General features: G+C 37.0%; 1 protein-coding gene across 1 annotated transcript in view; it reads right to left on the reverse strand.

The window, feature by feature from the left end:
* CAPN14 (calpain 14) overlaps window positions 1–15,598 on the reverse strand; it is a 122,153-nt gene that overhangs the window by 75,827 nt on the left and 30,728 nt on the right. Inside the window, exons 12-19 of the mRNA XM_056817402.1 lie at window positions 12,780–12,985; window positions 12,546–12,582; window positions 10,947–11,003; window positions 8,649–8,706; window positions 6,997–7,061; window positions 5,349–5,417; window positions 4,424–4,502; window positions 1,326–1,442 (exon numbers count right to left, since the gene is read on the reverse strand). Coding sequence (XP_056673380.1) covers window positions 1,326–1,442; window positions 4,424–4,502; window positions 5,349–5,417; window positions 6,997–7,061; window positions 8,649–8,706; window positions 10,947–11,003; window positions 12,546–12,582; window positions 12,780–12,985 — 688 coding nt within the window. The remainder of the gene's footprint in view (window positions 1–1,325; window positions 1,443–4,423; window positions 4,503–5,348; window positions 5,418–6,996; window positions 7,062–8,648; window positions 8,707–10,946; window positions 11,004–12,545; window positions 12,583–12,779; window positions 12,986–15,598) is intronic.

A 15,598-nucleotide genomic window follows, 5' to 3' on the forward strand; every position in this document is an offset into this window, starting at 1 on the left:
AGTTAATAGAGTACTTGATAAGGGGTCAGGAAAATCTAAGACCAAATCATACTAGCTGTGTGATCCAGGATAAGCCATTTAATACCTTTAAGACTTTTTTATTTAGAAAATAGGGATAATAATCCAGCTATTTCACAGTGTTATCACAGAGCACAAATGAGACTATATGTGAGGGCTTCTGCAAATTGTTAAGAGCTATATAATGCCAATTATTATAATATATTTACCAACTACTCTGAAAATGGTATTTCCTTCCCCCGCCCCCAAGATATCTCTTTACTATCATGGGAAATTCTTTTCATCTTCATACTTTTCTCTACATACTAGATCATCTCAGAGGTCCCTCCTGGCTGTAAAGCACCCTTATAGTAGAATTTAGATCCTAGGATTTAATTAACAAGTTCATATTCACCCATTCCAACACTTCAAATGAATATATACTATATCTTCTGTTATAGAGTCATCTTTTTTTCTGCTAAAGGAATAAAGTCCATTTTAGTTTGTTTTCAAATAGAAATCCAATTATGGTCTTGTTTGAGTGGCATACATGCCTCATACACCATAGACATAGAAAATCATAGTTTCCCTCAAGGTGCCTCTTGAGCAATATGAAATATTTTACTCAAAGCATAAATGTGCATGAGGATCTAAAATGTCAGAGCTCATTTATTTGGTTCACTCCAGGAACTGAGAAAGCTTGTTTGGCTATTCTTATGGTATTCTTTGAACCTCTCAAGGGTTCCTAATTTTTGTGTGTATCATGGATTTCTTTGGTAGTCCAGTGAAACCTATGAACTCCTCAGAGCAGCTAGGTGGCATAGTAGATAAAGATTCAGGCCTGGAATTAAGAAGACTTATCTTCTTGAATTCTAATTCAGCTTCAGATACTTACTAGCTCTTTAGCCCTAGGCAAGTCACATAACCTTTTTAGTCTCAGTTCCTCATCTGTAAAATGAGTTGGAGAAGGAAATGCAAGCCACTCATATCTTTGCCAAGGAAAACTAAATGGGGTCACAAGAGTCAGACAAAATTCAAAATAACAGAATAATAACAATAACAACTTTATCTCTAAGATATACACAGTTCCTGCCACAGTGACCATGTCAATATTCAAATATATGCAACCATTCAAGGATAAGTTGCTAGTCTCAAAGCTAGGATACCCTAAGTAAGTAATCTCATTGTTCAAAGAGATTCTCCCTATTATATCTTAGAGCCTTATACTTTTCACTTAAAACAACATTCCACTTTGAGCAGGAACAAGTGACTAGCAGCAGAAGGACATGAATGAAGTTCCCCTCCCTTCCCTCCCATTGGTGCCTCACCTTCCATGTTCTCCACTCGAAGCATGAAGTATACAAAATTCTCAAAGCCAATCATCCGGTTGGAATTACCATATCGAATAGCCATCAAGTTGCACACTTTATCACTGAGTAAAATTCCTTTAGGAAGGAAATATTAATAAGCACACCGGGGATGGTGATATGATAGCAATTATGTAGTACATTAAGATTTACAAAGCACTTAAGTATGTTAATTCCTTTGGTCTTCACAACCACCTAGTGAGGTATATGCTATTGTTATCCCCACTTCAGAAATGAGGAAACTAAGTCACAAAGAGGTTAAGTGGCTTAGCCTACAGTCATCCACTTAGGAAGTGTCTGAGGTCAGAGTCAAACATCCTGATTCCAGGCCCTACATCCTATCCCCTACTACCACTTAGGTAGTTGTTTCAGGTGTTGAGAACCTTGAGTTTATCCCTATATTTTCTCTCATCTCCATCCATTAATTATCAATAAATAATTAAGATAGCAATCTGAGTCTGACCCTGGGCTTTTGAAAAGGATACTGGAAATATAAGTCCAAAATATGAAAATCTCATTTTTGAGATCTTGAACAGGAAGGGATCTTTAAGGTGATTTATTTCAACTTTTTCATTTTATAGCTCAGTAAACTGAGGCCCAGAGAGATTAAGTGACTCACTCATGGTCACATAAGTAATTAGTACCAGAGCCAGAATTTGAACTTAGGACCTATAACTTCAAGGACAATACTTTACTTTTCCAGGCTTGTTTCATATTATTTTCTTTTACATAGCTCTCCCAAGACCTGTCCCTGATCTTGAGGAATTTACATTCCTTTGGGATACCCTAATAAATGCACTGAAAAATGCAAAATACACACAAAGTAAATTCAAGGAGTTTAATTCAGGGGAGAAGCCATCAGTTGCTATTGGGACAAGGAAAGATCTCATGTTGAAGATGGTGCTTAAGATCAGTATTGAAGGAAAGCGGGAATTCTAAGATGTTCAGGTGAGAAAAGGAAAGCAATCCATACATGGAGACAGAAGATAGGAGTACATATGCAAAGAGTAGGAACATGTATCTTAAGCATCTATTATGTGCCAGGTACTATGCTCATTTTATTCTCACAATAATCCCAGGAGGTAGGTATTATTATTATCCCTATTCTTATAGTTAAGGAAACTGAGGTAAACCAAGGTCACACAACTAGTAAATATCTGAGACTGGATATGAACTCATATTTTTCTACCTAGCAAGTAGAACAGCAATTAGGTAAATGTAGTTAAAACACAGAATGAGCGAGGGAGAATCTGAAACTGGAGGACTTGAAAAACCAGAGAAATTCATATAACCACCTAGTAAGTTATATAAATGTTAGCTGTTATTATCATTAGCTATTTTTTATTCTAGAGATAATAGGGAACTGTGTGGAGGATTGAAAGGCAAGGAATTTGAGACAGGAAGACCAATCAGGAAAATATAGAAATAATATACCTGAAACAGCTAGGTGACACAATGGATAGAAGGAGAGCCAGTTCTTTTGCCTTGGAACTAATAATTAGTATCAACTTTAAGACAAAAATTAAGAGAGAGAGAGAGAGAGAGAGAGAGAGAGAGAGAGAGAGAGAGAGAGAGAGAGAGAGAGAGGGAGAGAGAGAAACAATGAATATTCCCATTGAGTAGTGATAGGGTACTGAACCAGGATGGGCTGTAGTAAGAATAGAAAACAGGGATGAGATGTAAGAGAGGTGTGTGAGTGGAATCAACAAAATTTAGCAAGAGAAGTCAAGGATGATTCCAAGATTTGGAGCCCAGATTCTAGAAATATAATGATACACTAACTAGAAATGGGCACTTTAGGAAGAAGGGGTGGCTTTGGGGGAGAGGGATAAGGAGTCAGTGATGAGTTATGCTTTGGACATGCTAAGTTTGTTCAAGGGACATCCAGTTAGAAATTCAGGACTGAAGCTCAAGAGAGAAACTAGTACTAGAAAGAGAAATCTACAAGGCATCTACATTCAGATGCTAATTAAATCTACAAGAATTGATAAGATCACTGAAAGACAAAGAAGGAGGAGAGGCCAAGATTGTGTCTTTGTGATATCTCAGGGAAACTATTACAATAGCTTTTATATTGGCCTCCCTGCTTACTGTCTCTCCCTCTTTCTAATCCATCCTGCATATAGCTGCCAAAATACTATTACTAAAGTACACTCCTAACTACATCACCCCACTACTCAAAAATTATAAGGGGCTCACTATGGTCTCTAGAGGAAAACAGAAGCTCTTAAAGTCATCCAAATCTGACTCCCACCAGACTTTCTATATTTATCCAAGCTCTGCTCCCCTTCACACACTTCATTCTAGCCAAATTCTCTGAAAACCAAGCATTCTGTCCCTCATATCTAAGCCTTCACACAAGCTATCCCCTATGCCTGAGATATTGCTGCATAACACTGGGAAAGTAATTTAATCCTCTTTCCTCAGTTTTTTCATCTGTAAAATGAGCTGGAGAAGGAAATGGCAAACTCCTCCAGTATCTCTTCCAAGAAAATCCCAAATGGGATCACAAAGAACTGAGCACTATTGAAACAACTGATAGTAACAACTTTATAAGTTAACCCCTTTTTATACTTTGTTTTCTTTGAGAATTGTCAGGTACCACTTCTTAATGAAACCTGTCCAGATCCTCCCAGTTGTGGGTACTCAAATGACCATTTGATTATTTATCTTTGTATATTATAAACCCACTTCTATCAGAATATAAACTAATTGAGGGCCAGGAACCCAATAGGATGCCTTATACTTAGCAGGTTGTTAATAAATATTTCTTGAGTTAAATCTTTCCCCCAATGATTTGATTGTTCTAGGCTTAGCAGAGCCAATAGGAAAAAAAAAATCTCATATAGTGCACTGAATTTGGATAGCATGGATTTCTCCTGACTGACTGTTTCTGTCTTTCCAAAGTCCTCTGGATTTGTGGAACAGACTTACAGATAAGAGCATCATATTTACCAGTCTATGAACTGTTCCTCCTGGTCTTTCTTCAATGCTGCTGGAATCAATGGCATTGGGGGTGGGGGGAGCAGGGAGGGGGAATCAACCATACTAGAACTCACCAGCTTCCTGAGCAGCTGCCTGAAGCTGACCTGATTCCAGGAACCCTGACCTCTGATGGTCTTGTTTGTGGAAAACTTCCTATAAAGAACAGAAACCAAAATAAGATTATTAGACTTGAGAGTTGGAAGGGGCCTTGGAAGTCCTCTAGTCTAATTTCCCATCCCATACACAAAATCATAGAACTACAGAAGGATGCTGAGGGACTTTCTACCTTTACTGGTGTGATTCAGTGGAAAGAATGCTGAATTTGGAGCTAGAGTACTTGGTTTGCATTCTAACTCTGCCATTTATGACCCATGTGATTTTGGTCAAATCTCTTCAGCACTATGTGCCTCCATTTCCTCATGTTTAAAATGAGAGGATAAGATTTGATCATCTCAAAGGTTTTTGTTCCCATTCTAAGTATATGACAGTATGACATGGCCTATTCATTCTGGGATTGTATTCATTATGAAAAAGTTTTTTCTTAGGTGAACCAGAAATCTGCTTCCTCATTTTCCCTCTATTAGTCTAATTTCGTCCTTCTGGAGCCTTATTGAACAAAGTTACTTCAACATAACCCTTCATTTATTTGAAGATAGATATTCTTTTCCCCTGAAGTCTTGTCTAAGACAAATATCCCTATCTAGACATATTCCTTCTTTTATTTTTCTAAATGAAGGACCTAAAACCCAGAGAAGCCATGTGATTTACTACAGGCCACAGAACTAGGTAATGGCAGAGTCAGGGCTAGAGAGATCTCAGGTCTCTGGATGTGTAATCCAATGCTAGTTTTAGTCCTAAACACATGACCTCTAAGAATGAATGCCATCTTTTTATATGGCAGAAATAGATATACTGGGGAGACTCAATCAACGCTAAGTCATTTCAACCATAGTAACAACAAATTCAGACAAATTCAGTTTGTTAAAGACTTGTTTTTACCTGATAGATAAGTAGTCGCTTCCATAGAAACCGGAATTCCTGAATGCTCACAGTGCCTGTAGCATTAAGCTTTTTTTTAAGTCAGAGTCAAGGTCAATAGGGACAAGTAAGGAAGAACAATAGAAGTTTCCAGACACAATATTGTAAACAACTCAACTATTCCTGTAACATCCATTCATTCTATGGATTAGAATCTCTGATTTCTTCCAAAGTTCAGCTCATGCCCCACCTAGTTGTCTTGATCTCTCTAGTTGCTCATGCTTCCCCCCAAATCAGCTCAGATCAATTTCTGCATCTCTTATATGTACTTGTACACACATTAGATAGATAGATAGATAGATAGATAGATAGATAGATAGATAGATAGATAGATAGATAGATAGATACATCTAATATCCATATATACTTTCTTTATGTTTGTATACATGTATACATGTTGTTTCCTTCCAATGGAATGTAAGCTCCTTGAGGACAGAGATTATTCCATTTTTTACCTTTGTATTCTCAGTGTCCAGGAAACAGATATCTGACTAAAGGAGGCACCTAATAAATGTTTGGGATTATGTAGTAAATAGTGGGCTAATCTGTAGACATTTTCAGTTTCTCCTCTGGCCTCCCTCAAGTGACCTACTTCTTTCAACAGAGAGTAGATAATAGGTGACATTTTCAAATTTGTAAAGCATCTATCATCTCATTAAATCCCCAAAATAGCCTTCTCTGGTAGGTATTAAAGGTATGAATATTCCTATTTTATATAATAGGATACTGAGATACAGCAAAATTAAATGACTTGCCTAGTGCCACAAAGTAAGTGCCAAAAAAAGGATTTGGTCTTCCATATTCATTCCATCTTTCATATATGTACTCTTATCACCTACGCTGCTGGAATTCACAAAGAACTTTACAAAGTGCATTATATATGTAATTACAGTTGATTTTACAACAACTCTATAAGGTAGGCTCATTAGTTATTGTTTCCATTTTATGGATGATGAAAATGAGACAGTGGGAAGTTAATTGACTTGATCACATCACACTGTTAGTGTCTGGGGCAAGAATTTTAATGTAGGTCTCCTGACTCTACCTTTTCCCTCTATCCAAAAATAAACAATCATGAGGAAACCGTGTGCTTGTTGTGCCCTAAGAAAAATGAAAAAGTTGAATCAGGTAATCTTTAAAGTTCTTTTAAGGGAAGCTAGTTGGCACAATAGATAGAAAACTGGACTCAAAGTCAGGAAAACCCGAGTTCAAATCTGGCCTCAGACACTTACTAGCTGTGTGACTTTGTGCAAGTTACTTAACTTTATTTGTTTCAGTTTCTCCATCTGTAAAATGAGCTGGAAATGGCAAACCACACCAGTATCTTTGCCAAGAAAACCCCAAATGGTGTCATGAAGAGTCAGACATAACTTAAATGACTGAACAACAAAGGTTCATTCAAACTCAGATCCTGTGATTCCAAGCCCTCTTCATACATGGTAGGTAATTTTGCTCTCTTCGCCTAATCTATAAAAGGGAGGAATCATAAATGCTACAAATGGAAATCTAGGTCATTGCTATTATGCCTCACTCCTCCTGGCTGTCTCACAGATGTGAAGAATCCCAGAAAGATGAGAGCAGCATTCTCTTTTTTTCCTGGAAAAGATACATCAAGTAATGCCAGAATCCCCAGGCAAGCATCCATACTGAAGGTGGGCTGCAGGCTGGTAAGGTCTGCAAAGAGATGGGGAGAATTTGCATAAGAATCTTCCCTGCTCTAGTTTCTGTAGTGCCAGCCCTTTTAAAAAAGAGGTCACTCCCTTTAGTTCTCTAGGAAGGGAATTATGTCCTGGTAAATTAAATGGGAGTATAAAAAAAGAAAATTACAATGAGAGGGATTAGCTCCAATAGGAAAGAGAAAAAGCAACATCCAGCAATGCTTGTCTCCTCCTGTGTGATAATATCAGTGGATGTCAAAACAACCCAGATAAATTACCAGCAACTTCATAACTATGTAAGAAGAGAAGAAAGAGAGATGGTTTTACAGATTGAATAGTATTTCATTGAGATAATATTTTGGGAAAATACTGGCCTTAGAGTCAGGAAAACGAAGGTTCAAATGTCACCTCTGGTACAAAGTAACTGTGTGACCATGATCAAGTCACTCTACCATTATGAGATTTCATTTCCTCCTTTTTAAATTGTACTTTTTGGATTGAATTAGATAATTCTTGTATGACTAATTTTGCAAGGTTGTGAGTGTGAAATGATATAATGCATACAGAATAGTCTACAAACTTTAAAACTCTCTAGAAATTAAAGTTATTATGATGAGGTGACTGGAAGTGCAAAACAGTTGTACATGTTGCCTGGTACGTAGGAGGCACTTAATAAATATTGATTGACGACGCACCATGGACCCTGAACTGATCCTGGAGAAAAGGCAAGGAGGACCTGGTTTCTAGTTCTCTTATTACTCTGGTCACCTTCATCTGGACACAGGGATTTTCAAGAACACAGGGCTACCTTTCACACCATAATGAATTGGTGGTATAAAATTTGATTGAAGAAACTAGGTATATATAGATACACACGCACACACACACACACACACACACACACACACACACACATATATATATATCTACATATTCATAGATAATATGCATATGGGAATATATGTGTATTTAACTATATTCGTATTCATTTCCATCTATATCTATTTATCTATCTCTATATCATCTAGCCTACAGAAGATAAGACTTAAGAGAGTCATGATAATTGTCTTCAGATTGTCAGTGATCTGTAAAAGGGATTAAAATTGCTTTGCTCAGTCCCAAAAAACATGGGAATTATATTGACCAAAGAACAAGAATTACAGAAAGGTAGATTTCAGCTTGACATGAGGAAAAATTTTCTAATAATTAGAGCTGTCTAAAAATAGAATGAGCTGTCTATATGGGTCATGAGGATTCACTTCTTTTAGGGGGAGTATATAAGGTGTTCCAAAAGACTCAATGCAGTTTTAAACCTTTAATAGCAGGAAATTGCACTAAGATGTTTGTATGCCATGTATGTGATAGAGGAGATGTCAATTTGGGTGTGAGTTAAAATGGATGTGCTTTGTGCTCATTTTTGACTTGGAGCTTCTATGATTCTAAAAAAGCCTGCATTATTGTGAGGGTGTGGGACTGGTGTGTGGCTCAAGTCAATGTAGTAAGGTCAGAGGATGATATTTCACCATAGAGAGGAAATTTCAAATTAGAAATTCATGAAATTTCTAATTCCTCTATCTTCCCACAGAACGTTTGGAATGCTTACTTGTCCAGGTCATGTTATTTAAAATCTTCTGCAACTGGGTCGCATTTATTTCTGGGTACTGAAAGGAGGAACAGAAGTTAAGAGGATGAGTTATCTATCATTAGAAAAGATATAACATAAAGCAATAAGAAACTAAGCAACTCTAGCCTACCTTTCCTGACATCACATTCTTTGTTATGAACTCTATATTTCAGATATACTATCCTAAATATGGCTCTCCATCTCAGAACCTCTTAAAATTCCTAGTTTCCTTTAAGACTCGGTTTTTGTGTTGTCTAAAAAGAGAAGTGTTTCTTGATTGATCCCTTTAGTTGGTTGTATTCATTTCCTTTGAAAATTAACACACAAGGGGGCAGCTGGGTAGCTCAGTGGATTAAGAGCCAGTCCTAGAGACTGGAGGTCCTAGGTTCAAATCTGGCCTCAGCCACTTCCCAGCTGTGTGACCCTGGGCAAGTCACTTGACCCCCATTGCCTAGCCCTTACCACTCTTCTGCCTTGGAGCCAATACACAGTATTGACTCCAAGACGGAAGGTAAGGGTTTAAAAAAAAAAAAAGAAAAGAAAATTAACACACATATATACTCAATCTTTGCAAATGTTATTCCCCTCACTAGAATGTAAGCTCCCAGAGGGCAAAGATTGTTTACCTTTGTGTGTGTGTGTGTGTGTGTGTGTGTGTTCTTAGCACCTAGTCCAGTGCCTTGAATGTTCTTTATAGATACAGTTAGTTGAATCAGATTTGACTAATAGGAGCTCATTGAGTGTCAACACAAACTCTTGACCAATGGAATTTTTTCCTCCAGTCTCTATAGTTTCTATACTTTTTTCTGCATAGGAGCTCTTTGGTGCTCTAGATCAAGCAGTTGGACAAGAACACCACCTGTTTAGTCAGGATTTCTTGTTATATGAGAGAAGTAGCACATACGATTTGACTGATGAGGAAATCTGGAGTTAGGCCTTTTTCAAAGCAGTTCCGCTACCAATGATGGAGCATACTGCCTACCTCTTCAGAGAGAGCTGATTGATTTAGAGTGCAAAATGAGACATAATTATTTTGGACATAACCAGTGTAGTAATTTGTTTTGCTTGACTATGCTTATTTGTTACAAGTGTTTTGTTTTCCTTTTTTCTTTTTCCTCTTTCTTTACAAAAAGTGGAGAGGAGGAAGAGTTTATGAGAGAGAAAATAGATTTTTTAATTGAAAAAAACTAAAATCACACAAAAAAACCAAAGAGGTCATATTGTAAATCAAACCTAGACAGTTTGCCTAGAGCAGGAATGCTGAAGGGGAGACAGAGAAAATTCTCTGTAAATAAAAGGTGAAGCTTCAGGTCTAGTTCTGGATTAATTTAGTGAAATGCCAAAGGCAAATCAATATCTAAATAGGAGATGAATAAATTGTACATTTAAATCTAAGACCCTATGGTTAAAAGGGACTTATTGTGTTAATAATATAAAGAAGAGATTCATGAACCTTTCAGTCAGGATGACAACCCTTAAATATCAGGTCACAATTTTGCAGAATTCTTAGCCATCCTTCTAATCAAATTTAGCTTCTCTGTAGTCATTATCTATTGGACTTTTCACTACTATTTCTTCATATGGGTCACATAGCGTCGGGTTCTTGGGACTGGGAAATTCTCTGCAAATGACCAAGTGAACAAAAATTGTATTTTGTGTACCTCAACTGACACTCTCATCCTGTGTACCCATGATCCTCCAGGGTTCATCATTGCTATAATCCCATCAAAGAAGAGTATAAACTTATTGGATGTTCAGTGATTGTATATAAGTTCCAATAGGGGTCTGACTTCTGTATTTATATGCCCAGTGCTTAGCTCATGCCCCAAGTGCCTGGCACCTAGTAGAAGGTAAATAAATTCCTATTGACAGATTGATCCATTTTCCTTTCCATGGAGAATGCCATATCATGGTTCATCCCTTCAGGGGCTAAAATCTTAATTATCTTATCTGATAAATAGACAGAGGGCTATTATTGAAGGGTGAAGCCTCTGGATCCCTTCCCAGAATTATATTTTAAATGCATAAGAAATATATAAGATTACAAAGGAAACCAATTATATTGAAACATAGTTATCAAAACATTTTTAAAGTCCATGTAACCCAAGTTAAGAATTTCTATTATAGCAAGAAATCTTTCCTGGTGGTGTTAAATACTGGGAGAGGGGAGGTGAATCCAGCTTATACCTGAGGGTCAGCATATAGTTTAACAAGAACAGCCTTTCCTTTCTTGCCTCTGCCCTGTTCCCTCTGCCCTCCCACAAGTGATCCACTTACTTTTTCAAAGATTTTAGTGAAGAATTCCTCTTCTCCTTCATATTTGTCAATTATCTCCTAAAGGAAGAAATGCAAAGAAGAGCTCATTCATTTACAATGTATAGACTTCACCTATTCCAGGATGCTCCTCATTTTTTGCCATCATTTAATTCTTTTTTATGGGGGAGGGGAGAATAAGTCCTGAGAGGCAGAAGCTTTGATTTTTCCTTAGACCTGCCAACCTTCACCCATAAGAGAGAAGGGGGACTGGCAAATATATATTTACATAATATTATATAATATATATATGTTTATAATTTATATCTATATGATGTATATGTATTTACATATGCAGAGAGAGTGAGAGAGAGATTTAAGTAAGGGGAAATAGAAATTCCAAGAATTTGAGTGACTTATCCAATTTTATTCAGCTAAGAAATGACCAAGAATTTGAACCCAGATTCTCTTGCTCTAAATCCCAATTTCTTTAAGTATACAGAGAGGCAGCATGTTTATTCACGATGGCACATAAACCATAGGCTAATGGAATTTGATTTATAGCCTAAAAACCTGAGGACCAGCTAACATAGACTCATCTAGGCTGTTCACTTTTTGGTCCTCAGTTTTTCCATATGTATAGAGGAGGCTAATGTTTCCTAAAGGGGAATTGTGAGGAAAATATCTATAAAGCTTGAAAAACATCTTGATTTTTTTAGGGGGGTGGGATATATAAGCATCCTTTTTTATTATACATGATAAAAGAACAACAGTGAACCAGATTAATAAATGAAATACATTAGACCAGAAGTCAAGAGATATGGTCCTTGTCCTAGCTTTGCCAATAATTTACTATGTGATTTTGGGATAGTTATTTCACATCTCTGGGTCTCAATCTCTTCATTTATAAAATGGATAGTTTGGACTAAATGTTCTAGACTTTGCCACTAGCTGCTTGTGTGAGTGGGCTAATCACTTAGCCACCCTGGACCTCAGTTTCCTCAACTGTAAAATGAATGAGTAGTCTTATATGACCATTAAAGCCCTTTCTGTTTCTAGATCTATAATCCCTAAGGTGCCTTGTAGCTTTAACTTTCTATAATCTTAAATTCAATATAAGATAAAGATTTCAGTTAATATGTGACTTCCAAGCATTTCTTTCAATAATCTTTCTACCTTGGTAGAAATGAGATGTCATTTATAAAGCACTTAGCACAGTGCCTGGCACATAGTAAACATTTAAAAAATGCCACCTTCCCCCTTCCTCAGTGGGTACCAACAAGCACACAAATTTGTGTCCTCCCTTTCCATAAGACCCTATCAATAAGTGAAAAAGTTAAAGTGGACCAAGAGAAACAATGAGACTGTTAGTTCCTCTCTATCTGGATAAGGGATACTGAGCTGGTTTGAAAAAGTACTGAAACCAGATGTACCTCTTTTGAAGTATATCACCTAACCACTCTCCTTCTCTGTCAATCTGATCATAGAATGATTAGTCAATGGGGCATCTTACCGTGTACTGTCGCTTGTGAACTCCCTTCACCAAAGTGAGGAAACTCCCATCCAAAACTAAAAACAGTAAAGGAACCTCAAAGTTGGTCAATTTTTCTCATATCAACTCACCCTAGGGAAGACAAAGCTGAAATTGTTGCCCATTTCACTGAAAATAGAAAAAGAGATGCATTCAAGGTCACCGTGGGAAAATGAAAATTACAGAGAACATTTTGATTCACCATCTCCCTCTTCCAATTTCTTCTCTCTCTCTCTCTCTCTCTTTCTCTCTCTCTCTCTCTCTCTCTATCGCGCGCACGCGCGCGCACACACACACACACACACAGCAGCCAACTGGCTTCTTACTATAAAGCATGTCCCCTGGAGAAGACTCTTAAGATGAATTCAGATTCCTGCCAGGGCTCAGAGGTACAAGGAACAATGAGGTAAGTGCCTGGTTCCAGGAAAAACTCCTGGCTCACTTCTCTCTCTGTCTGAAAGTCTTTGGGGTCAAATAATGGGGTGGTTCTCTCGAAGAACTCCTGAGGTAGCTTCTGCTTGCTCTCCCAAAGCTGATGAATGAAAGAGGAATAATCCAGGATAAGTTATTACAGAATCCCTTTCCCCACCATGGCTGTGGCCAAACAAAAGACCAGAGCAGTAGACGATCGTGTCACTGGGGGTAGAAGCAAGCCTAGAGCCCATCTAAAAACAAGATCATAGGCTTAGAACCAGAGAGAACCCCAGAAGTCACCTAGCTCAAACTCTTCAGAAAGCCAGTCAGTGCAATGGATACAACTCTAGAATTAACATCAGAAGACCTGAGTGTGACCTTGGCAAATATACCCACCTTCACTAGTTCACTGAGAGCTCATTCTGAGGACCAAATAAGATAAAGTAAATGAAGAGACTTTGTAAGTTTTGCCTTGATCTATAAATGTAAGATAATGATTGATGAGGGGGAAGAGGAGAAGGATGAAGAGCAGAAAAATTATTCATTATCACTAGATTGGACATGATGCAAGTTATGCTCCACTCCTCCCCCACCCCCCCACTGAAATGATCATATATAGAAAATTAGGATATGGTCTCTAAACACAAGGCTTGGCCCTCTTCTGTAACATCAATGTGATTTTTAAAGAATAGGTTATATTACCATATACAACTACATATCAGAAATTGGATGGAGTTAGATCCTACAGTGCCTAAAAAGTTGACCTTATCAAGATATGGAATATCTGAGCTTGAATCCTTTCTCAGACATTTACTAACTATGGGATTCTGGATTAGTTATTTGGTTTCTCCTGTTTCATTTTCCTCATCTGCAAAATGGGAATAATAATAGCATATTTTAAGGATCAAATGAGATGACATGTAAAAGTACTTTGTAAACCTTACAGCACTATATAATACTACTATTACTATCATTATTACCCAACCCATTTTGAGGCTATGGTTTCTAAACTGCAATTTCATCAGTATAGAAATTTCCCTCTGAGTACAGAGATTAGTAACTTCTGATTTTAGAGGCAGAAAGACCTGAATTCAAGTCTTGCCTCTGACAAATGCTAGCTAGGTGGTGCTGGGAAAGTCATTTTATCCAGAGGCTCTTTCAGTGCTGCCAGGCAACTTTCAAAGGCTATAAATTATAAAAAGTTGCCATTCTGCATTTATAGAGGGAGTTCTTCAATAAGGGTTCCCTATACTTATGAAACTAATAGTCTAGTTTAATTTTAAAAATGCATTACAACATATACATACTGTGATCAGTATCTCAGATTAAGGCAGTTGTATAGTTGCAATGCTTGGATAATCTTTTTTTCAAGGTTAAGGGAAGAGAAAGATTAATGGAAGTAGATATTTTCAATTCTTTGGATGCTCGATGTGGATTTGAATTCTCAGTGTCATTAAGCCTGACACAAGGAGCAGAGAGTCAAAAGGGCTTGAAAAAGCCATGAAAACCCTTTTTTGCAAGATATTTCTTTCTAGGTGCTAAGATTCCAAAAAGGGACAGAGAGAGGGGGAGAGATAGGGGGAGGGGGATGGGGAGAGACAGAGAGACAGAGAGACAGACAGACAGAGACAGAGACAGAGACAGAGACAGAGACAGAGACAGAGACAGAGACAGAGACAGAGACAGAGACAGAGACAGAGACAGAGACAGAGACAGAGAGAATTCTGGCAAGTAGAAGTGGATTGTTGTTCTGCTTTCTCCCAAATGCTGCTAGGTTTTCAGAATACATATCTCAAGAAAACAGAAAAAAGGCAAGTTATTCCAGGGTTGGTGCAAGCTAAAGGGGATATAAAAGTTGGTAAAGAAGTTCTGGTAAGGAAGATGTAATAAAGAATAGGAATCTAGAATATCTGAAATATGGAATAGGACATGAGTGCCTTGGTATGTTTTAAGAATGATTGGTCATGTGCAACAAGCCTGATACTTCAAATACTCTATTGATAAATAGAAAGACTGATTGAAACAGGAGAATTGGGTTGGAATTTCATTTTTCCAGCATTTTGCTGTGATTTTATCTCAGTAACTTATTTCCCTAAGTTGATACTCTATAAAATGGTAGGATTTTTTTTAAAAAGATAGCCAATGTAAGATCTTTGAAGTATAATTTGTCCTTCTGCAAAAAGATGATTCTGAAAACCTCTAAAAATGGATGCAAAATAGTTCTATCACTCAAGCACTTCATCCTAATTCAGTTCAATCTAAAGAAGTCCAAGCTATAGTAGAGAGAATGGTATAGTAGAAAAAGCAAGCACTGGACCTGGTGTTATATCTTAGATCCCTAAATCACTAGGTATGTGATTCTGTGCAAATTACTTCATCTTTCTCAGTTTGGGTTTTTGCATTTATAAATATGGAGATATGATACTTTCTTTACCTATCTCATAAATTATCATGAGGAAAGTGAACTACCAACTTTAAATTTAAATTATACACATATCTTAAATTTATATATAATTCATAATATATATGTTTATATAATTTGTGTTATATATAATACACGTCTATACATGTCTATATGTACATATATGTAGTAGTACTCTGTCATGGTTTGTGCTTTATTTGTAAATATCTCTAAAGGGTGAATCCTGGCACTCTTTATTTGAGAGACCAAATACCTTCTTAATTTATTCTTTCTAATTTACTATTATAGCTGAAGTATAAAATTACTTTT

The sequence above is a fragment of the Monodelphis domestica genome, chromosome 1 (assembly GCF_027887165.1).
Source record: "Monodelphis domestica isolate mMonDom1 chromosome 1, mMonDom1.pri, whole genome shotgun sequence".
In the NCBI taxonomy this organism is placed as follows: domain Eukaryota; kingdom Metazoa; phylum Chordata; class Mammalia; order Didelphimorphia; family Didelphidae; genus Monodelphis; species Monodelphis domestica.